The sequence below is a fragment of the Oncorhynchus kisutch genome, unplaced genomic scaffold (genome assembly GCF_002021735.2).
Source record: "Oncorhynchus kisutch isolate 150728-3 unplaced genomic scaffold, Okis_V2 scaffold3257, whole genome shotgun sequence".
In the NCBI taxonomy this organism is placed as follows: Eukaryota; Metazoa; Chordata; class Actinopteri; order Salmoniformes; family Salmonidae; genus Oncorhynchus; species Oncorhynchus kisutch.
The window spans coordinates 349,317-374,754 of record NW_022265202.1 but is presented as its reverse complement, the minus strand read 5'-3'; the positions used below and the strand labels follow the sequence as shown (position 1 = coordinate 374,754).

Below are 25,438 nucleotides of genomic sequence, written 5' to 3'. Positions count from 1 at the left end.
TTTAGGGAGTCTTGTTTTCAGATTAGCCTTGTTAAAATCCCCAGCTACAATGAATGCAGCCTCCGGATAAATCGTTTCCAGTTTGCAGAGAGTTAAATAAAGTTCGTTCAGGGCCATCGATGTGTCTGCTTGGGGGGGATATATACGGCTGTGATTATAATCGAAGAGAATTCTCTTGGTAGATAATGCGGTCTACATTTGATTGTGAGGAATTCTAAATCAGGTGAACAGAAGGATTTGAGTTCCTGTATGTTTCTTTCATCACACCATGTCACGTTGGCCATAAGGCATACGCCCCCGCCCCTCTTCTTACCAGAAAGATGTTCGTTTCTGTCCGCGCGATGCGTGGAGAAACCCGCTGGCTGCACCGCTTCGGATTGCGTCTCTCCAGTGAGCCACGTTTCCGTGAAACAGAGAACGTTACAGTCTCTGATGTCCCTCTGGAATGCTACCCTTGCTCGGATTTCATCAACCTTGTTGTCAAGAGACTGGACATTGGCAAGAAGAATGCTAGGGAGTGGTGCACGATGTGCCCGTCTCCGGAGTCTGACCAGAAGACCGCTTCGTTTCCCTCTTTTTCTGAGTCGTTTTTTTGGGTCGCTGCATGGGAACCATCCCGTGGCGCTGGTTGTAAGGCAGAACACAGGATCCGCATCGCGAAAAACATATTCTTGGTCGTACTGGTGGTGAGTTGACGCTGATCTTATATTCAGTAGTTCTTCTCGGCTGTATGTGATGAAACCTAAGATGACCTGGGGTACTAGTGTAAGAAATAACACGTAAAAAAACAAAAAACTGCATAGTTTCCTAGGAACGCGAAGCGAGGCGGCCATCTCTGTCGGCGCCGGAGATATATAGACCCTGGTCTAAAGTAGTGCCCTTAACCTATAGACCCTGGTCTAAAGTAGTGCCCTTAGCCCTATAGACCCTGGTCTAAAGTAGTGCCCTTAGCCCTATAGACCCTGGTCTAAGTAGTGCCCTTACCTGGTCTAAAGTAGTGCCCTTAGCCCTATAGACCCTGGTCTAAAGTAGTGCCCTTAGCCCTATAGGCCCTGGTCTAAAGTAGTGCCCATAGTCCTATAGGCTCTGGATTAAAGTAGTGCCCATAGTCCTATAGATCCTGGTCTAAAGTAGTGCCCTCAGTCCTATAGGCCCTGGTCTAAAGTAGTGCCCGTAGTCCTATAGACCCTGGTCTAAAGTAGTGCCCATAGTCCTATAGACCCTGGTCTAAAGTAGTGCCGACAGTCCTATAGACCCTGGTCTAAAGTAGTGCCCATAGTCCTATAGACCCTGGTCTAAAGTAGTGCCCTCAGTCCTATAGACCCTGGTCTAAAGTAGTGCCCTCAGTCCTATAGACCCTGGTCTAAAGTAGTGCCCTCAGTCCTATAGGTCCTGGTCTAAAGTAGTGCCCATAGTCCTATAGACCCTGGTCTAAAGTAGTGCCCTCAGTCCTATAGGCCCTGGTCTAAAGTAGTGCCCTTAGTCCTATAGACCCTGGTCTAAAGTAGTGCCCATAGTCCTATAGACCCTGGTCTAAAGTAGTGCCGACAGTCCTATAGGCCCTGGTCTAAAGTAGTGCCCTCAGTCCTATAGACCCTGGTCTAAAGTAGTGCCCTCAGTCCTATAGACCCTGGTCTAAAGTAGTGCCCTCAGTCCTATAGACCCTGGTCTAAAGTAGTGCCCTCAGTCCTATAGACCCTGGTCTAAAGTAGTGCCCTCAGTCCTATAGACCCTGGTCTAAAGTAGTGCCCTCAGTCCTATAGGTCCTGGTCTAAAGTAGTGCCCATAGTCCTATAGACCCTGGTCTAAAGTAGTGCCCTCAGTTCTATAGGCCCTGGTCTAAAGTAGTGCCCTTAGTCCTATAGACCCTGGTCTAAAGTAGTGCCCATAGTCCTATAGACCCTGGTCTAAAGTAGTGCCGACAGTCCTATAGGCCCTGGTCTAAAGTAGTGCCCTCAGTCCTATAGACCCTGGTCTAAAGTAGTGCCCTCAGTCCTATAGACCCTGGTCTAAAGTAGTGCCCTTAGCCCTATAGACCCTGGTCTAAAGTAGTGCCCTCAGTCCTATAGGTCCTGGTCTAAAGTAGTGCCCTTAGTCCTATAGACCCTGGTCTAAAGTAGTGCCCTTAGTCCTATAGACCCTGGTCTAAAGTAGTGCCCATAGTCCTATAGACCCTGGTCTAAAGTAGTGCCGACAGTCCTATAGGCCCTGGTCTAAAGTAGTGCCCTCAGTCCTATAGACCCTGGTCTAAAGTAGTGCCCTCAGTCCTATAGACCCTGGTCTAAAGTAGTGCCCTCAGTCCTATAGACCCTGGTCTAAAGTAGTGCCCTCAGTCCTATAGGTTCTGGTCTAAAGTAGTGCCCTTAGTCCTATAGACCCTGGTCTAAAGTAGTGCCCTTAGTCCTATAGGCCCTGGTCTAAAGTAGTGCCCTTAGCCCTATAGGTTCTGGTCTAAAGTAGTGCTCTTAGTCCTATAGGTCCTGGTCTAAAGTAGTGCCCTCAGTCCTATAGGTCCCGGTCTAAAGTAGTGCCCTCAGCCCTATAGGTCCTGGTCTAAAGTAGTGTCTTTAGCCCTATAGATCCTGGTCTAAAGTAGTGCCCTCAGCCCTATAGGTCCTGGTCTAAAGTAGTGCCCTTAGCCCTATATATCCTGGTCTAAAGTAGTGCCCTTAGTCCTATAGGCCCTGGTCTAAAGTAGTGCCCTTAGTCCTATAGGTCCCGGTCTAAAGTAGTGTTGTAATGTTGCCGTTAATCCATGGCTTCTGGTTGGGGTATGTACATATGGTCACTGTGGGGACGACGTCATCGATGCACTGATTGATGAAGCCAATGACTGATGTGGGGTACTCCTCAATGCCATCGGAGAAATCTCAGAACATATTCCAGTCTGTGCTAGCAAAACAGTCCTGTTGCTTAGCAACTGCTTCCTTTGACCACTTTTTTATTGATCTAGTTACTGCTGCTTCCTGCTTCAATTTTTGCTTGTAAGCAGGAATCAGGAGGATAGAATTATTGTCAGGTTTGCCAAATGGAGGGCGCGGGAGAGCTTTGTATGCGTCTCCTCATACCCTCGTAAAACTGACTATCCTACCGATCCTTGACTTCGACGATGTCATTTACAAAATAGCCTCCAACACCCTACTCAGCAAACTGGATGTAGTCTATCACAGTGCCATCCGTTTGGTCACCAAAGCCCCACTGGTCATCCCCAAAGTCAACACCTCCTTTGGTGCCTTTCCTTCCAGTTCTCTGCTGCCAATGACTGGAAGGAATTGCAAAAATCACTGAAGCTGGAGACTTATATCTCCCTCTCTAACTTTAAGCATCAGCTGTCAGAGCAGCTTACCGATCACTGTACCTGTACACAGCCCATCTGTCAATAGCACACCGAACTACCTCATCCCCATATTGTTATTTATCTACTTGCTCTTTTGCATCCCAGTATCTCTACTTGCACATCATCATCTGCACATCTATCACTCCAGTGTTCATTTGCTAAATTGTTATTATTTTGCCTCCTCGTTTATGTCACACTGCTTTGCTTTATCTTGACCAGGTCGCAGTTGTAAATGAGAACTTGTTCCCAACTGGCCTACCTAGTTAAATAAAGGTGTTCTCAACTGGCCTACCTGGTTAAATAAAGGTTAAATAAAAAATAAAAAAAAGAGAAGAGAGCAGAGAAGAACAGAACCAAACAGAGCAGAGAAGAACAGAACCAAACAGAGCAGAGAAGAACAGAACCAAACAGAGCAGAGAAGAACAGAACCAAACAGAGCAGAGAAGAACATAACAGAACCAAACAGAACAGAGAAGAACAGAACCAAACAGAGCAGAGAAGAACAGAACAGAACCAAACAGAGCAGAGAAGAACAGAACCAAACAGAGCAGAGAAGAACAGAACCAAACAGAGCAGAGAAGAAACAGAACCAAACAGAGCAGAGAAGAACATAACAGAACCAAACAGAGCAGAGAAGAACATAACAGAACCAAACAGAGCAGAGAAGAACATAACAGAACCAAACAGAGCAGAGAAGAACATAACAGAACCAAACAGAGCAGAGAAGAACAGAACCAAACAGAGCAGAGAAGAACAGAACAGAACCAAACAGAGCAGAGAAGAACAGAACCAAACAGAGCAGAGAAGAACAGAACCAAACAGAGCAGAGAAGAACAGAACCAAACAGAGCAGAGAATAACAGAACCAAACAGAGCAGAGAAGAACATAACAGAACCAAACAGAGCAGAGAAGAACATAACAGAACCAAACAGAGCAGAGAAGAACAGAACCAAACAGAGCAGAAGAACAGAACCAAACAGAGCAGAGAAGAACAGAACAGAACCAAACAGAGCAGAGAAGAACAGAACCAAACAGAGCAGAGAAGAACAGAACCAAACAGAGCAGAGAAGAACAGAACCAAACAGAGCAGAGAAGAACAGAACCAAACAGAGCAGAGAAGAACATAACAGAACCAAACAGAGCAGAGAAGAACATAACCAAACAGAGCAGAGAAGAACAGAACCAAACAGAGCAGAGAAGAACAGAACCAAACAGAGCAGAGAAGAACAGAACCAAACAGAGCAGAGAAGAACATAACAGAACCAAACAGAGCAGAGAAGAACAGAACCAAACAGAGCAGAACAGAACCAAACAGAGCAGAACCAAACAGAGCAGAACAGAAAGGTGAAGAGGAGATTGATCCCTGATCTGTTTCACCAGTCTTGTGCTTATCTCCCCCCACCAGGTGTCTCCTATTTCCCTCCATTATCCCAGTGTATTTATACCTGCATTTTCTGGTTGTCTGTTGCCAGTTCGTCTTGTTTTGTCAGGTCTTACCAGCGTGTTTCCTGTTTCTCCTGTTCAAGTTCTAGCTTTCTAGTCTTCCCAGTTCCAACCTTTCTGCCTGTCCTGGCCCTGAACCTGCCTGTCCTGGCCCTGAGCCTGCCTGCCGTTCTGGCCCTGAGCCTGCCTGTCCTGGCCCTGAGCCTGCCTGCCGTTCTGGCCCTGAGCCTGCCTGCCGTTCTGGCCCTGATTGACTCTGTCTTGGACTTACGAACCTCTGCCTGCCCTCGACCTGCCCTTTAAACTGTCCCTATGTTATAATAAATATTCTGAGACCCGAACCATCCGACTCCTGTATCTGCATCTAGGTCAAATTCTGAGTCGTGACAGAGATGTTCTCAGCTTAAAGTGTATCTTGATTCTGTAGTCCAGGACAAAGAAGGAGAAGGTTCTTACCTTGAAGTGTATCTTCACTCTGTAGTCCACTCCTTCCTTCATGGTGAAACTCTTCTTCTTCAGGGCCTCCGGGTCATCTGCAGGTCAACACCATGACAACGTGAGGTCAACAGATGAGGTTATCACTTCAATATTCAAACACAACAGCCAAACTGCAGATGATATCCATATTGTTCTGAAGTTCTCTGTGTCTGGTCTCTGACTGTTCTCTGTGTCTGACTGTCCTCTGTGTCTAGTCTCTGACTGTCCTCTGTGTCTGGTCTCTGACTGCTCTCTGTGTCTGGTCTCTGACTGCTCTCTGTGTCTGGTCTCTGACTGCTCTCTGTGTCTGGTCTCTGACTGTCCTCTGTGTCTGGTCTCTGACTGCTCTCTGTGTCTGGTCTCTGACTGCTCTCTGTGTCTGGTCTCTGACTGCTCTCTGTGTCTGGTCTCTGACTGCTCTCTGTGTCTGGTCTCTGACTGCTCTCTGTGTCTGGTCTCTGACTGCTCTCTGTGTCTGGTCTCTGACTGCTCTCTGTGTCTGGTCTCTGACTGCTCTCTGTGTCTGGTCTCTGACTGCTCTCTGTGTCTGGTCTCTGACTGCTCTCTGTGTCTGGTCTCTGACTGCTCTCTGTGTCTGGTCTCTGACTGTTCTCTGTGTCTGGTCTCTGACTGTTCTCTGTGTCTGGTCTCTGACTGTTCTCTGTGTCTGGTCTCTGACTGTCCTCTGTGTCTAGTCTCTGACTGTTCTCTGTGTCTGGTCTCTGACTGTTCTCTGTGCCTGGTCTCTGACTGTTCTCTGTATCTGGTCTCTGACTGTTCTCTGTGTCTGGTCTCTGTGTCTGGTCTCTGACTGTTCTCTGTGTCTCTGACTGTTCTCTGTGCCTGGTCTCTGACTGTTCTCTGTGTCTGGTCTCTGACTGTTCTCTGTGTCTGGTCTCTGACTGTTCTCTGTGTCTGGTCTCTGACTGTTCTCTGTGTCTGGTCTCTGAGTCTCTGACTGTTCTCTGTGTCTCTGATTGTTCTCTGTGTCTGGTCTCTGACTGTTCTCTGTGTCTCTGACTGTTCTCTGTGTCTGGTCTCTGACTGTTCTCGGTGTCTGGTCTCTGACTGTTCTCGGTGTCTCTGACTGTTCTCTGTGTCTGGTCTCTTACTGTTCTCTGTGTCTCTGACTGTTCTCTGTGTCTGGTCTCTGACTGTTCTCTGTGTCTGGTCTCTGACTGTTCTCTGTGTCTCTGACTGTTCTCTGTGTCTGGTCTCTGACTGTTCTCTGACTGTTCTCTGTGTCTGGTCTCTGACTGTTCTCTGTGTCTGGTCTCTGACTGTTCTCTGTGTCTGGTCTCTGACTGTTCTCTGTGTCTCTGACTGTTCTCTGTGTCTCTGACTGCTCTCTGTGTCTCTGACTGCTCTCTGTGTCTCTCACTGCTCTCTGTGTCTCTGACTGTTCTCTGTGTCTGGTCTCTGACTGTTCTCTGTGTCTCTGACTGTTCTCTGTGTCTGGTCTCTGACTGTTCTCTGTGTCTGGTCTCTGACTGTTCTCTGTGTCTGGTCTCTGACTGTTCTCTGTGTCTGGTCTCTAACTGTTCTCTGTGTCTCTGACTGTTCTCTGTGTCTGGTCTCTGACTGTTCTCTGTGTCTGGTCTCTGACTGTTCTCTGTGTCTCTGACTGTTCTCTGTGTCTGGTCTCTGACTGCTCTCTGTTTCTGGTCTTTGACTGCTCTCTGTGTCTGGTCTCTGACTGCTCTCTGTGTCTGGTCTCTGACTGTTCTCTGTGTCTGGTCTCTGACTGTTCTCTGTGTCTGGTCTCTGACTGTTCTCTGTGTCTGGTCTCTGACTGTTCTCTGTGTCTGGTCTCTGACTGTTCTCTGTGTCTCTGACTGTTCTCTGTGTCTCTGACTGCTCTCTGTGTCTGGTCTCTGACTGTTCTCTGACTGTTCTCTGTGTCTGGTCTCTGACTGTTCTCTGTGTCTGGTCTCTGACTGTTCTCTGTGTCTGGTCTCTGACTGTTCTCTGTGTCTCTGACTGTTCTCTGTGTCTCTGACTGCTCTCTGTGTCTCTGACTGCTCTCTGTGTCTCTCACTGCTCTCTGTGTCTCTGACTGTTCTCTGTGTCTGGTCTCTGACTGTTCTCTGTGTCTCTGACTGTTCTCTGTGTCTGGTCTCTGACTGTTCTCTGTGTCTGGTCTCTGACTGTTCTCTGTGTCTGGTCTCTGACTGTTCTCTGTGTCTGGTCTCTAACTGTTCTCTGTGTCTCTGACTGTTCTCTGTGTCTGGTCTCTGACTGTTCTCTGTGTCTGGTCTCTGACTGTTCTCTGTGTCTCTGACTGTTCTCTGTGTCTGGTCTCTGACTGCTCTCTGTTTCTGGTCTTTGACTGCTCTCTGTGTCTGGTCTCTGACTGCTCTCTGTGTCTGGTCTCTGACTGTTCTCTGTGTCTGGTCTCTGACTGTTCTCTGTGTCTGGTCTCTGACTGTTCTCTGTGTCTGGTCTCTGACTGTTCTCTGTGTCTGGTCTCTGACTGTTCTCTGTGTCTCTGACTGTTCTCTGTGTCTCTGACTGCTCTCTGTGTCTGGTCTCTGACTGCTATCTGTGTCTGGTCTCTGACTGCTCTATGTGTCTGGTCTCTGACTGCTCTATGCGTCTGGTCTCTGACTGTTCTCTGTGTCTGGTCTCTGACTGTTCTCTGTGTCTCTGACTGTTCTCTGTGTCTGGTCTCTGACTGTTCTCTGTGTCTGGTCTCTGACTGTTCTCTGTGTCTGGTCTCTGACTGTTCTCTGTGTCTGGTCTCTGACTGTTCTCTGTGTCTGGTCTCTGACTGCTCTCTGTGTCTGGTCTCTGACTGCTCTCTGTGTCTGGTCTCTGACTGCTCTCTGTGTCTCTGACTGTTCTCTGTGTCTCTGATTGTTCTCTGTGTCTGGTCTCTGACTGTTCTCTGTGTCTCTGACTGTTCTCTGTGTCTCTGACTGCTCTCTGTGTCTGGTCTCTGAATGCTATCTGTGTCTGGTCTCTGACTGCTCTATGCGTCTGGTCTCTGACTGTTCTCTGTGTCTGGTCTCTGACTGTTCTCTGTGTCTCTGACTGTTCTCTGTGTCTGGTCTCTGACTGTTCTCTGTGTCTGGTCTCTGACTGTTCTCTGTGTCTGGTCTCTGACTGTTCTCTGTGTCTCTGACTGTTCTCTGTGTCTCTGACTGTTCTCTGTGTCTCTGACTGCTCTCTGTGTCTGGTCTTTGACTGCTCTCTGTGTCTGGTCTCTGACTGCTCTCTGTGTCTGGTCTCTGACTTCTCTCTGTGTCTGACTGTTCTCTGTGTCTGGTCTCTGACTGTTCTCTGTGTCTGGTCTCTGACTGTTCTCTGTGTCTGGTCTCTGACTGTTCTCTGTGTCTGGTCTCTGACTGTTCTCTGTGTCTGGTCTCTGACTGTTCTCTGTGTCTCTGACTGCTCTCTGTGTCTGGTCTCTGACTGCTCTCTGTGTCTGGTCTCTGACTGCTCTCTGTGTCTCTGACTGTTCTCTCTGACTGTTCTCTGTGTCTCTGACTGCTCTCTGTGTCTGGTCTCTGACTGCTATCTGTGTCTGGTCTCTGACTGCTCTATGTGTCTGGTCTCTGACTGCTCTATGCGTCTGGTCTCTGACTGCTCTATGCGTCTGGTCTCTGACTGTTCTCTGTGTCTCTGACTGTTCTCTGTGTCTGGTCTCTGACTGTTCTCTGTGTCTGGTCTCTGAGTCTCTGACTGTTCTCTGTGTCTCTGATTGTTCTCTGTGTCTGGTCTCTGACTGTTCTCTGTGTCTCTGACTGCTCTCTGTGTCTGGTCTCTGACTGTTCTCTGTGTCTGGTCTCTGACTGTTCTCGGTGTCTGGTCTCTGACTGTTCTCGGTGTCTCTGACTGTTCTCTGTGTCTGGTCTCTTACTGCTATCTGTGTCTGGTCTCTTACTGCTCTCTGTGTCTGGTCTCTGACTGCTCTCTGTGTCTGGTCTCTGACTTCTCTCTGTGTCTGACTGTTCTCTGTGTCTGGTCTCTGACTGTTCTCTGTGTCTGGTCTCTGACTGTTCTCTGTGTCTGGTCTCTGACTGTTCTCTGTGTCTCTGACTGCTCTCTGTGTCTGGTCTCTGACTGCTCTCTGTGTCTGGTCTCTGACTGCTCTCTGTGTCTCTGACTGTTCTCTCTGACTGTTCTCTGTGTCTCTGACTGCTCTCTGTGTCTGTTCTCTGACTGCTATCTGTGTCTGGTCTCTGACTGCTCTATGTGTCTGGTCTCTGACTGCTCTATGCGTCTGGTCTCTGACTGCTCTATGCGTCTGGTCTCTGACTGTTCTCTGTGTCTCTGACTGTTCTCTGGGTCTGGTCTCTGACTGTTCTCTGTGTCTGGTCTCTGAGTCTCTGACTGTTCTCTGTGTCTCTGATTGTTCTCTGTGTCTGGTCTCTGACTGTTCTCTGTGTCTCTGACTGCTCTCTGTGTCTGGTCTCTGACTGTTCTCTGTGTCTGGTCTCTGACTGTTCTCGGTGTCTGGTCTCTGACTGTTCTCGGTGTCTCTGACTGTTCTCTGTGTCTGGTCTCTTACTGTTCTCTGTGTCTCTGACTGTTCTCTGTGTCTGGTCTCTGACTGTTCTCTGTGTCTCTGACTGCTCTCTGTTTCTGGTCTTTGACTGCTCTCTGTGTCTGGTCTCTGACTGCTCTCTGTGTCTGGTCTCTGACTGCTCTCTGTGTCTCTGACTGTTCTCTGTGTCTGGTCTCTGACTGTTCTCTGTGTCTGGTCTCTGACTGTTCTCTGTGTCTCTGACTGTTCTCTGTGTCTCTGACTGCTCTCTGTGTCTGGTCTCTGACTGCTATCTGTGTCTGGTCTCTGACTGCTCTATGTGTCTGGTCTCTGACTGCTCTATGCGTCTGGTCTCTGACTGTTCTCTGTGTCTGGTCTCTGACTGTTCTCTGTGTCTCTGACTGTTCTCTGTGTCTGGTCTCTGACTGTTCTCTGTGTCTGGTCTCTGACTGTTCTCTGTGTCTGGTCTCTGACTGTTCTCTGTGTCTGGTCTCTGACTGTTCTCTCTGACTGTTCTCTGTGTCTCTGATTGTTCTCTGTGTCTGGTCTCTGACTGTTCTCTGTGTCTCTGACTGTTCTCTGTGTCTCTGACTGCTCTCTGTGTCTGGTCTCTGAATGCTATCTGTGTGTGGTCTCTGACTGCTCTATGCGTCTGGTCTCTGACTGTTCTCTGTGTCTGGTCTCTGACTGTTCTCTGTGTCTGGTCTCTGACTGTTCTCTGTGTCTCTGACTGTTCTCTGTGTCTGGTCTCTGACTGTTCTCTGTGTCTGGTCTCTGACTGTTCTCTGTGTCTGGTCTCTGACTGTTCTCTGTGTCTCTGATTGTTCTCTGTGTCTGGTCTCTGACTGTTCTCTGTGTCTCTGACTGTTCTCTGTGTCTCTGACTGTTCTCTGTGCCTCTGACTGTTCTCTCTGTCTCGTCTCTGGCTGTTATCTGTGTCTCTGACTGTTCTCTGTGTCTGGTCTCTGACTGTTCTCTGTGTCTGGTCTCTGGCTGTTCTCTGTGTCTGGGGTTTATAGATTAAATACAAGTCCCAAATGGCACCCTATTCCCTACATAGTGCACTACATTTGACCAGAACCCACTCTAGAACCCTCTGATCACAGATAATGGGTGTTTAATACATTTAAACTCTACACTTTACCCTGCTGTAAAAGCCTTATCATGGAGGGATACAGGGGAGGAGGGGGATGAAGAGGAGGAGGAGGAGGACGGTGGAGGAGGGGGATAAAGAGGAGGAGGAGGACAGGGGAAGGGGGAAGAAGAGGAGAGATACATGGAGAGAGATGTAGAGAACAGAGGGAAGGAGAGGATAGATACCTGGAGAGAGATGTAGAGAACAGAGGGAAGGAGAGGATAGATACCTGGAGAGATGTAGAGAACAGAGGGAAGGAGAGGATAGATACCTGGAGAGAGATGTAGAGAACAGACGGAAGGAGAGGATAGATACATGGAGAGAGATGTAGAGAACAGAGGAACGGAGGAAGCAGTAGAGATAAAAGGGAAAGGGCAGCACTGATGTGTTGTGGTACACACACACACACACACAGCCCTGCCTACACCTGTTGTAATCGACACGTGACAAATACAATTTGACTTGAAGCAAGCACACAATTCTTCAGGAAAGTTACGCTTTCTATTTTATGATGTACTGTCATGTACGAGAGGCATCAAAGGCCTTTCAATCGATGCTTCAAGATGTCCACCATTGTTCCTGTACCCAAGAAAGCAAAGGTAACTGAACTAAATGACTATCGCCCCGCAGCACTCACTTCTGTTATCATGGAGTGCTTTGAGAGGCTAGTTAAGGATCACCTCCACCTTCCCTGACAACCTAGACACACTACAACTCACATACCGCACCAACAGATCCACGGACGACGTAATCGCCTTTGCACTTCACACTGCCATATCCGACTTGGACCAGAAAAATACCTACAGGATGTAAGAATCAGGGGTTGGAACCGTTTCAGTGAACGGAACCTAAAAACAAAGAAAAAACTATGGAGGAACAGAACCAGAACCGAGAACTAAATTTAACTATACCGTTCCGGAACAGAACCGGAACCGAGAACTAAATTTAACTATACCGTTCCGGAACAGAACCAGAACCGAGAACTAAATTTAACTCTACCGTTCCGGAACAGAACCAGAACCGAGAACTAAATTTAAATCTACCGTTCCGGAACAGAACCAGAACCGAGAACTAAATGTAACTATACCGTTCCGGAACAGAACCAGAACCGAGAACTAAATGTAACTCTACCGTTCCGGAACAGAACCAGAACCGAGAACTAAATTGAACTATACCGTTCCGGAACAGAACCAGAACCGAGAACTAAATTTAACTCTACCGTTCCGGAACAGAACCAGAACCGAGAACTAAATTTAACTCTACCGTTCCGGAACAGAACCAGAACCGAGAACTAAATGTAACTATACCGTTCCGGAACAGAACCAGAACCGAGAACTAAATTTAAATCTACCGTTCTGGAACAGAACCAGAACCGAGAACTAAATTTAACTATACCGATCCGGAACAGAACCAGAACCGAGAACTAAATTTAACTCTACCGTTCCGGAACAGAACCAGAACCGAGAACTAAATTTAACTCTACCGTTCCGGAACAGAACCAGAACCGAGAACTAAATGTAACTCTACCGTTCCGGAACAGAACCAGAACCGAGAACTAAATTGAACTATACCGTTCCGGAACAGAACCAGAACCGAGAACTAAATTTAACTCTACCGTTCCGGAACAGAACCAGAACCGAGAACTAAATTTAACTCTACCGTTCCGGAACAGAACCAGAACCGAGAACTAAATGTAACTATACCGTTCCGGAACAGAACCAGAACCGAGAACTAAATGTAACTCTACCGTTCCGGAACAGAACCAGAACCGAGAACTAAATTTAAATCTACCATTCTGGAACAGAACCAGAACCGAGAACTAAATTTAACTCTACCGTTCCGGAACAGAAACATTTATTTTAAAAGCATGGGAAACAGTTAATAACAGTTAATTATTTGAAGTTCCGTACATTTTTTCAAACCCTCTGTCACTCAGAAATGTATTCCAGTGTCGGCCTGCATTCCAGCTGAACATCTTCTGTGTAGGCTAGCTGCCCCTCCCCGTCCCTCTGCCCTTCTGAAGCTTAGTCTACTGTAACTACTGACGTTACAAGCGTGATTCAGAAATTAAGGAGAGATTTTTAATTAGAGAAGAATTAGGATTAACTTGTTCAATGCTAATTAAGAATACTATCGTTGTCACATTACACATGTTTGTTTTTTTAAACTACAAAAACGTATTTTAATTCAAATGTTGGTCTCGCTCTCAAACTCTAGGCGGCATTATGTACTGTATAATGTAATGATGTCATGATGAAGGGCTAGCTCTGGTCCAACGTTAGTTAAACCAACTCTATGAAGTATCTACATGGCATCATCGGTCTCTCTATGCTACTGTGCTAGCTTATACATGTTGTAGGGAACAGTCACAGACGCTGCTCTCGGTCTCTCTCTCTCTATGTATCTCTCTCTCTCTGCCTCTATCTCTGTGTACCTCTCTCTCTGTTTCTCTCTCTCTCTCTCTCAGATGGTTCTATCACCTAGCAACCAGGTGACCTTTCCCATTTGTCTCAGTCTCAGTTTGTTTGTATGTGTGTGTGTGTGTGTGTGTGTGTGTGTTGGTTGTCCTTTGTGAAAGAGAAGATAGTGGTGTATACTTAGATATCGTCTCATTCAAGGGAAGCCCCTCCACACCCACCAATACAATACCCACACACCCACTAATACAATAACCACCCACCCACCCACTAATACAATACCCACCCTTACAATACCCACTAATACAATACCAACCCACCCTTACAATCACCCACCCACCCTTACAATACCCACCCTTACAATACCCACTAATACAATACCAACCCACCCTTACAATCACCCACCCACCCTTACAATACCCACCCTTACAATACCCACCCACCCTTACAATACCCACCCTTACAATACCCACCAATACAATACCCACTAATACAATACCCACCAATACAATACCCACTAATACAATACCCACTAATACAACACCCACCCTTACAATACCCACCCACCCTTACAATACCCACCCACCTTTCCAATCACCCACCCACCCTTACAATACCCACCCTTACAATACCCACCCACCCTTACAATACCCACCCACCCTTCCAATCACCTGCCCACCCACCCTTCCAATCACCCACCCACCCACCCTTACAATACCCACCCTTACAATACCCACCCACCCACCCTTACAATCACCCACCCACCCTTACAATACCCACCCACCCTTACAATACCCACACACCCTTACAATACCCACCCACCCTTACAATACCCACCCACCCACCCTTACAATCACCCACCCACCCTTACAATCACCCACCCACACTAGTCATCCACATGAGAACACACACAAACACACACAAACACCAGACACCAGACAACACACACACCAGACACCACACACCAGACACCACACACACCAGACACACACACCAGACACACACACACCAGACACACAAACCACACACACCAGACACCACACACATCAGACACCACACACACCAGACACCACCAGACACCACACACACACCACACACACCAGACACACACCAGACACCACACACACGACACCACACACAGATTGATGGTCCTCCACACTTCCCTGCTCTGTGGGAGGATGACATCATCATGGCTCTGCAGGATGGGGCGTTAAACCTACATTATCATGCTGAGCTGTCCCCTGACACACACACACACACACACAGAGAGACAGAGAGACAGATACACACACACACCCACACCCACACACACAAAGAGACAGGGAGACAGATACACACACCCACACACACACCCCCCCACACACACACAGAGAGAAGCAGAGAGACAGATACACACACACACACACAAAGAGACAGGGTCTTTCTCCATCCCAGAATAACAATGGAGCAAAACCATACATAGCCTCATCCCACTACACTGAATTCATTCATATTGGAGCCTCATCCCACTACACTGAATTCATTCATATTGGAGCCTCATCCCACTACACTGAATTCATTCATATTGGAGCCTCATCCCACTACACTGAATTCATTCATATTGGAGCCTCATCCCACTACACTGAATTCATTCATATTGGAGCCTCATCCCACTACACTGAATTCATTCATATTGGAGCCTCATCCCACTACACTGAATTCATTCATATTGGAGCCTCATCCCACTACACTGAATTCATTCATATTGGAGCATCATCCCACTACACTGAATTCATTCATATTGGAGCCTCATCCCACTACACTGAATTCATTCATATTGGAGCCTCATCCCACTACACTGAATTCATTCATATTGGAGCCTCATCCCACTACACTGAATTCATTCATATTGGAGCCTCATCCCACCACACTGAATTCATTCATATTGGAGCCTCATCCCACTACACTGAATTAATTCACATTGGAGACTCATCCCACCACTGAATTCATTCATATTGGAGCCTCATCCCACTACGCTGAATTCATTCATATTGGAGCCTCATCCCACTACACTGAATTCATTCATATTGGAGCCTCATCCCACTACACTGAATTCATTCATATTGGAGCCTCATCCCACTACACTGAATTCATTCACATTGGAGACTCATCCCACTACACTGAATTCATTCACATTGGAGACTCATCCCACTACACTGAATTCATTCATATTGGAGCCTCATCCCACTACACTGAATTCATTCATATTGGAGCCTCATCCCACTACACTGAATTCATTCATATTGGAGCCTCATCCCACTACACTGAATTCATTCATATTGGAGCCTCATCCCACTACACTGAATTCATTCATATTGGAGCCTCATCCCACTACACTGAATTCATTCATATTGGAGCCTCATCCCACTACACTGAATTCATTCATATTGGAGCCTCATCCCACTACACTGAATTCATTCATATTGGAGCCTCATCCCACTACACTGAATTCATTCATATTGGAGCCTCATCCCACTACACTGAATTCATTCATATTGGAGCCTCATCCCACTACACTGAATTCATTCATATTGGAGCCTCATCCCACCACACTGAATTCATTCATATTGGAGCCTCATCCCACTACACTGAATTAATTCACATTGGAGACTCATCCCACCACTGAATTCATTCATATTGGAGCCTCATCCCACTACACTGAATTAATTCACATTGGAGACTCATCCCACCACTGAATTCATTCATATTGGAGCCTCATCCCACTACACTGAATTCATTCATATTGGAGCCTCATCCCACTACACTGAATTCATTCATATTGGAGCCTCATCCCACTACACTGAATTCATTCATATTGGAGCCTCATCCCACTACACTGAATTCATTCATATTGGAGCCTCATCCCACTACACTGAATTCATTCATATTGGAGCCTCATCCCACCACACTGAATTCATTCATATTGGAGCCTCATCCCACTACACTGAATTAATTCACATTGGAGACTCATCCCACCACTGAATTCATTCATATTGGAGCCTCATCCCACTACACTGAATTAATTCACATTGGAGACTCATCCCACCACTGAATTCATTCATATTGGAGCCTCATCCCACTACACTGAATTCATTCATATTGGAGCCTCATCCCACTACACTGAATTCATTCACATTGGAGACTCATCCCACTACACTGAATTCATTCATATTGGAGCCTCATCCCACTACGCTGAATTCATTCATATTGGAGCCTCATCCCACTACACTGAATTAATTCACATTGGAGACTCATCCCACTACACTGAATTCATTCATATTGGAGCCTCATCCCACTACGCTGAATTCATTCATATTGGAGCCTCATCCCACTACACTGAATTAATTCACATTGGAGACTCATCCCACCACTGAATTCATTCATATTGGAGCCTCATCCCACTACACTGAATTCATTCATATTGGAGCCTCATCCCACTACACTGAATTCATTCACATTGGAGACTCATCCCACTACACTGAATTCATTCATATTGGAGCCTCATCCCACTACACTGAATTCATTCATATTGGAGCCTCATCCCACTACACTGAATTAATTCACATTGGAGACTCATCCCACTACACTGAATTCATTCATATTGGAGCCTCATCCCACTACGCTGAATTCATTCATATTGGAGCCTCATCCCACTACACTGAATTAATTCACATTGGAGACTCATCCCACTACACTGAATTCATTCATATTGGAGCATCATCCCACTACACTGGAGGATGGAGAGATATTGAGGGAAAGAGAGGGATGGAGGATGGAGAGATAGTGAGGGCAGGAGAGGGATGGAGAGAGTGAGGGCAGGAGAGAGATGGAGAGATAGTGAGGGAAAGAGAGGGATGGAGAGATAGTGAGGGAAAGAGAGGGATGGAGGATGGAGAGATAGTGAGGGAAAGAGAGGGATGGAGGATGGAGAGATAGTGAGTGCAGGAGAGGGATGGAGATAGTGAGAGAAAGAGAGGGATGGAGGGATGGAGAGATAGTGAGGGCAGGAGAGGGATAGAGGATGGAGAGATAGGGATGGAGAGATAGTGAGGGCAGGAGAGGGATGGAGAGATAGTGAGGGCAGGAGAGGGATGGAGAGATGGAGAGATAGTGAGGGCAGGAGAGGGATAGAGAGATAGTGAGGGCAGGAGAGGGATGAGATAGTGAGAGAAAGAGAGGGATGGAGGGATGGAGAGATAGTGAGGGCAGGAGAGGGATAGAGGATGGAGAGATAGGGATGGAGAGATAGTGAGGGCAGGAGAGGGATGGAGAGATAGTGAGGGCAGGAGAGGGATGGAGAGATGGAGAGATAGTGAGGGCAGGAGAGGGATAGAGAGATAGTGAGGGCAGGAGAGGGATGAGATAGTGAGAGAAAGAGAGGGATGGAGGGATGGAGAGATAGTGAGGGCAGGAGAGGGCTGGAGAGATGGAGAGATAGTGAGGGCAGGAGAGGGATAGAGAGATAGTGAGGGCAGGAGAGGGATAGAGAGATGGAGAGATAGTGAGGGCAGGAGAGGGATGGAGGATTGAGAGATAGTGGTGAGATATGATAGAGAAAAGGATGGATAGGGATAAAGGAGTGGTATTTACCTGAGAGGTCCATGGTGATGGGGCCAGGTGCTTGGTCACACATCAGGGTCAGTCTGGTGACCTGGACATTGGGAATGGTCAGGTCTGAAAAAACACACACAGAGATGGTTCAGAGAGGGTGTGTGTGTGTGTGTGTGTGTGTGTGTGTGTGTGTGTGTGTGTGTGTGTGTGTGTGTGTGTGTGTTCTTGTTGATAATATTGAGTTATAGCTATTATTAAAGCAGCAGTAACACCAGATACCAGGATGAATCAACTAGATACCAGGATGAATCAACTAGATACCAGGATGAATCAACTAGATACCAGGATGAATCGACTAGATACCAGGATGAATCAACTAGATACCAGGATGAATCAACTAGATACCAGGATGAATCAACTAGATACCAGGATGAATCAACTAGATACCAGGATGAATCAACTAGATACCAGGATGAATCAACTAGATACCAGGATGAATCAACTAGATACCAGGATGAATCAACTAGATACCAGGATGAATCAACTAGATACCAGGATGAATCAACTAGATACCAGGATGAATCAACTAGATACCAGGATGAATCAACTAGATACCAGGATGAATCAACTAGATACCAGGATGAATCAACTAGATACCAGGATGAATCAACTAGATACCAGGATGATACTGTGGTCTCTGATGCAGGGTCCAGTACCAACATTACTGTGGTCTCTGATGCAGGGCCCAGTACCAACATTACTGTGGTCTCTGATGCAGGGCCCAGTACCAACATTACTGTGGTCTCTGATGCAGGGCCCAGTACCAACATTACTGTGGTCTCTGATGCAGGGCCCAGTACCAACATTACTGTGGTCTCTGATGCAGGGCCCAGTACCAACATTACTGTGGTCTCTGATGCAGGGCCCAGTACCAACATTACTGTGGTCTCTGATGCAGGGCCCAGTACCAACATTACTGTGGTCTCTGATGCAGGGCCCAGTACCAACATTACTGTGGTCTCTTACTGTGGCCAGTAACACACTGGCCACAGTAACACAGTAAGACACTGACCACAGTAACACACTGACCACAGTAACACAGTAAGACACTGACCACAGTAACACACTGACCACAGTAACACACTGACCACAGTTATACACACTGACCACAGTTATACACACTGACCACAGTTATACACACTGACCACAGTAACACACTGACCACAGTAACACACTGACCACAGTAACACACTGACCACAGTAACACACTGACCACAGTAACACACAGACCACAGTAACACACTGGCCACAGTAAGACACTGACCACAGTAACACACACTGACCACAGTTATACACACACTGACCTGCCACCACTGGTCCAGCTCCTAGTAGAGTCTGTTTGTATTTCCTGAGACTCTCATCATCCTTGTCTAGTTCCTGTATCTCCTGCAGGCTCTTCTGGGCTGGTGGAGTGTAGTTCAGGTCTGTCTCATCGTCCTCCTCTCCCACAGGCTTCTCCTCCTTATCCGCCATCAAACCTGCATGGGAACACAGGGTATCAACACAATCAGAGACCCTGCATCTATCTATCTATCTCTATCTCTATCTCTCTCTCTCTCTCTCTCTCTCTCTCTCTCTCTCTCTCTCTCTCTCTCTCTCTCTCTCTCCTTCATTTGATCACCCTGTTGTTGCTACAGATGTAGGATTTTCATTTGATCACCCTGTTGTTGCTACAGATGTAGGATCTTCATTTGATCTCCCTGTGGTTGCTACAGATGTAGGATCTTCATTTGATCTCCCTGTTGTTGCTATAGGTGACAGATGTAGGATCTTCATTTGATCTCCCTGTTGTTGCTATAGGTGACAGATGTAGGATCTTCATTTGATCTCCCTGTTGTTGCTACAGGTGTAGGATCTTCATTTTATCTACCTGTTGTTGCTACAGGTTACAGGTGTAGGATCTTCATTTGATCTCCCTGTTGTTGCTACAGATGTAGGATCTTCATTTGATCTCCCAGTTGTTATTACAGGTTACAGATGTAGGATCTTCATTTGATCACCCTGTTGTTGCTACAGATGTAGGATCTTCATTTGATCTCCATGTTGTTGCTACAGATGTAGGATCTTAATTTGATCTCCCAGTTGTTATTACAGGTGTAGGATCTTCATTTGATCTCCATGTTGTTGCTACAGATGTAGGATCTTAATTTGATCTCCCGGTTGTTATTACAGGTGTAGGATCTTCATTTGATCTCCCTGTTGTTGCTACAGGTTACAGATGTAGGATCTTCATTTGATCTCCCTGTTGTTGCTACAGATGTAGGATTTTCATTTGATCACCCTGTTGTTACTATAGGTTACAGATGTAGGATCTTAATTTGATCTCTCTGTTGTTGCTACAGGTTACAGATGTAGGATCTTCATTTGATCTCCCTGTTGTTGCTACAGATGTAGGATCTTCATTTGATCTACCTGTTGTTATTACAGGTTACCAATGTAGGATCTTAATTTGATCTCCCTGTTGTTGCTACAGGTTACAGATGTAGGATCTTCATTTGATCTCCCTGTTGTTGCTACAGATGTAGGATCTTCATTTGATCTCCCTGTTGTTGCTACAGTTTACAGGTGTAGGATCTTCATTTGATCACCCTGTTGTTACTACAGGTTACAGATGTAGGATCTTCATTTGATCACCCTGTTGTTACTACAGATGTAGGATCTTCATTTGATCTCCCTGTTGTTGCTACAGATGTAGGATCTTCATTTGATCACCCTGTTGTTACTACAGGTTACAGATGTAGGATCTTCATTTGATCACCCTGTTGTTATTACAGGTTACAGATGTAGGATCTTCATTTGATCACCCTGTTGTTACTACAGGTTACAGATGTAGGATCTTCATTTGATCACCCTGTTGTTACTACAGGTTACAGATGTAGGATCTTCATTTGATCACCCTGTTGTTACTACAGGTTACAGATGTAGGATCTTCATTTGATCTCCCTGTTGTTGCTACAGGTGTAGGATCTTCATTTTATCACCCTGTTGTTACTACAGGTTACTTACAGTGAACAGAGTACTGTAAGGGGTTAGCATGTTTAACAGCTTGTGGTGGGATACAGAGTTGTTTGTATGGTTAATTATCTAGAACAGAGCAGCTCTGAAAACACACACGGACAAACACACACACACAGACACACTACAGGATGACATAATGCCTTCCACCTGTCTAGATGGGGTCAACTCCCCGTGGAGGATAGATGTGTGTGTGTGTGTGTGTGTTCTCTCCTGAGTGTCTGTTATTTACAGCGTCTCCTAGACAACCAGGGTCGAAGAAGCTGCGCTCTTTCTCTCTCGGTCTCCATGGCAACCACGTAAAAAATTTTTTTACATAAAATGACATCACCATACTGATAATGTCCATACCATGAAGATAAACAATGACTATATTACCTCTATGAATCACCCGGTATCTAATTTCAATGGTTTCACTTGAGGAATTATCCACTAACTCAAGTCAGTACATGGAATAAGTGAAAGTGGTTAAATGGCCCAGTCCTTTAAAAAACAGAACAGCCCTGGGGTGCTGGAGCGATCAGACGCTGATCTACTTCCTATTTCTGTATCTCTATTTCCTGTCCAATAAACATCATGGCTCAAGCCTCATGACACGACACAATATGAGGAAGTAGAAGAGGATCAACAGTGGAACATTACTAAAACAACCTACAGCTGACTGACTACAACTGAGTCCAACTGACTACAACTCAGTCTTACTGACGACAACCAAGTCTTACTGACTGAGTCCTACTGACTACAACCAAGTCTTACTGACTGAGTCCTACTGACTAAAACCAAGTCTTACTGACTGAGTCCTACTGACTAAAACCAAGTCTTACTGACTGAGTCCTACTGACTACAACCAAGTCCTACTGACTAAAACCAAGTCTTACTGACTGAGTCCTACTGACTAAAACCAAGTCTTACTGACTGAGTCCTACTGACTACAACCAAGTCCTACTGACTAAAACCAAGTCTTACTGACTGAGTCCTACTGACTACAACCAAGTCTTACTGACTGAGTCCTACTGACTACAACCAAGTCTTACTGACTGAGTCCTACTGACTACAACTCAGTCCTACTGACTACAACCAAGTCTTACTGACTGAGTCCTACTGACTACAACCAAGTCTTACTGACTGAGTCCTACTGACTACAACTGAGTCCAACTGACTACAACGGACTCAAACTGAGTCCAACGGAGTCCAACAGTGGTCCTGTATGGCTCAGCTGGCAGAGCATGGAGCTTTCAACACTAAAGACTGTGGGTTGAGGGGCAGCTCTCAGGGGGGAACTGTGGGGGGACCTTGGATGGTTTGGTGGCCTGGTGGTTGGGAGGTCGCCAATTAGAATCCCTGATTCAACTTGGTGGGAGATCTGTCAATGTGCTCTTGGGCGGGGTGCTTGACCCGGGCTGATTTGGATAAACAGCATAAATTATGTTATTATATCAACTGACTGACATTATGTTATTATATCAACTGACTGAGTCCATCTAACTAACATTATGTTATTATATCAACTGACTGACATTATGTTATTATATCAACTGACTGACATTATGTTATTATATCAACTGACTGACATTATGTTATTATATCAACTGACTGACATTATGTTATTATATCATCTGACTGACATTATGTTATTATATCAACTGAATGACATTATGTTATTATATCAACTGACTGAGTCCATCTAACTAACATTATGTTATTATATCAACTGACTGACATTATGTTATTATATCAACTGACTGACATTATGTTATTATATCAACTGACTGACATTATGTTATTATATCAACTGACTGACATTATGTTATTATATCAACTGACTGACATTATGTTATTATATCAACTGACTGAGTCCATCTGACTGACATTATGTTATTATATCAACTGACTGACATTATGTTATTATATCAACTGACTGAGTCCAACTAACTAACATTATGTTATTATATCAACTGACTGAGTCCAACTGACTAACATTATGTTATTATATCAACTGACTGAGTCTAACTAACTAACATTATGTTATTATATCAACTGTCCTAAACTAACATTATGTTATTATATCAACTGACTGACATTATGTTATTATATCAACTGACTGACATTATGTTATTATATCATCTGACTGACATTATGTTATTATATCAACTGACTGAGTCCAACTGACTAACATTATGTTATTATATCAACTGACTGACATTATGTTATTATATCAACTGACTGAGTCCAACTAACTAACATTATGTTATTATATCAACTGACTGACATTATGTTATTATATCATCTGACTGACATTGTTATTATATCAACTGACTGACATTATGTTATTATATCATCTGACTGACATTATGTTATTATATCAACTGACCTAAACTGAGTCCAACTGACCTAAACTGAGTCCAACTGTCTGAGTCCAACTGTCCTAAACTGAGTCCAACTGACCTAAACTGAGTCCAACTGACTTAAACTGAGTCCAACTGACTGAGTCCAACTGACCTAAACTGAGTCCAACTGACCTAAACTGAGTCCAACTGACTGAGTCCAACTGACTGAGTCCAACTGACTGAGTCCAACTGTCCTAAACTGAGTCCAACTGACTGAATCCAGCCAAGTCACTATAACTGAGTCAATGTAACTGAGTCACTGTAACTGAGTCACTAATTGAGTCACTATACTGTAACTGAGTCCAACTGAGAACACTTTGTGGTAATACCATGTATGGTCAGAGGGGGGGGGAGTCGTTTTGGGGTAATACCATGTATGGTCAGAGGGGGGGGGGGTAGTTTTGGGGTAATACCATGTATGGTCAGAGGGGGGAGAGTAGCTTCGTTAGATTCACACTGTGGTGGGAATCAAGTATTGACGTCATTGGAGCTTCGCATAAACATAAACATTTGAGTGAGGACTGGGAATCATGGCTCTCTACTGAATTACAGTAAAAACCAACAGTCAGGACTGGGAATCACGGCTCTCTACTGAATTACAGTAAAAACCAACAGTCAGGACTGGGAATCATGGCTCTCTACTGAATTACAGTAAAAACTAACAGTCAGGACTGGGAATCACGGCTCTCTACTGAATTACAGTAAAAACCAACAGTCAGGACTGGGAATCATGGCTCTCTACTGAATTACAGTAAAAACCAACAGTCAGGACTGGGAATCATGGCTCTCTACTGAATTACAGTAAAAACCAACAGTCAGGACTGGGAATCATGGCTCTCTACTGAATTACAGTAAAAACCAACAGTCAGGACTGGGAATCATGGCTCTCTTATGAATTACAGTAAAAACCAACAGTCAGGACTGGGCATCATGGCTCTCTACTGAATTACAGTAAAAACCAACAGTCAGGACTGGGCATCATGGCTCTCTACTGAATTACAGTAACAACCAACAGTCAGGACTGGGAATCATGGCTCTCTACTGAATTACAGTAAAAACCAACAGTCAGGACTGGGAATCATGGCTCTCTACTGAATTACAGTAAAAACCAACAGTCAGGAATGGGAATCATGGCTCTCTTATGAATTACAGTAAAAACCAACAGTCAGGACTGGGCATCATGGCTCTCTACTGAATTACAGTAAAAACCAACAGTCAGGACTGGGCATCATGGCTCTCTACTGAATTACAGTAACAACCAACAGTCAGGACTGGGAATCATGGCTCTCTACTGAATTACAGTAAAAACCAACAGTCAGGACTGGGAATCATGGCTCTCTACTGAATTACAGTAAAAACCAACAGTCAGGACTGGGAATCATGGCTCTCTACTGAATTACAGTAAAAACCAACAGTCAGGACTGGGCATCATGGCTCTCTACTGAATTACAGTAAAAACCAACAGTCAGGACTGGGAATCATGGCTCTCTACTGAATTACAGTAAAAACCAACAGTCAGGACTGGGCATCATGGCTCTCTACTGAATTACAGTAAAAACCAACAGTCAGGACTGGGCATCATGGCTCTCTACTGAATTACAGTAACAACCAACAGTCCGGACTGGGAATCATGGCTCTCTACTGAATTACAATAAAAACCAACAGTCAGGACTGGGAATCATGGCTCTCTACTGAATTACAGTAAAAACCAACAGTCAGGACTGGGCATCATGGCTCTCTACTGAATTACAGTAACAACCAACAGTCAGGACTGGGAATCATGGCTCTCTACTGAATTACAGTAAAAACCAACAGTCAGGACTGGGAATCATGGCTCTCTACTGAATTACAGTAAACACCAACAGTCAGGACTGGGAATCATGGCTCTCTACTGAATTACAGTAAAAACCAACAGTCAGGACTGGGAATCATGGCTCTCTACTGAATTACAGTAAAAACCAACAGTCAGGACTGGGAATCATGGCTCTCTACTGAATTACAGTAAAAACCAACAGTCAGGACTGGGAATCATGGCTCTCTACTGAATACAGTAAAAACCAACAGCCTGCAGCTGGGGATGATTTATTT

General features: G+C 45.5%; 1 protein-coding gene across 3 annotated transcripts in view; it reads right to left on the bottom strand.

Moving 5' to 3' along the window:
• Positions 1-25,438, bottom strand: part of LOC116352761 (rho GDP-dissociation inhibitor 2) — a 60,884-nt gene that overhangs the window by 11,544 nt on the left and 23,902 nt on the right. For all 3 annotated transcript variants that reach the window (XM_031820347.1, XM_031820348.1, XM_031820346.1), the window contains exons 2-4: positions 19,253-19,426; positions 17,928-18,011; positions 5,237-5,313 (exon numbers count right to left, since the gene is read on the bottom strand). In XM_031820347.1, the coding sequence (XP_031676207.1) occupies positions 5,237-5,313; positions 17,928-18,011; positions 19,253-19,421 (330 nt within the window). In that variant the 5' untranslated portion in view covers positions 19,422-19,426. The remainder of the gene's footprint in view (positions 1-5,236; positions 5,314-17,927; positions 18,012-19,252; positions 19,427-25,438) is intronic.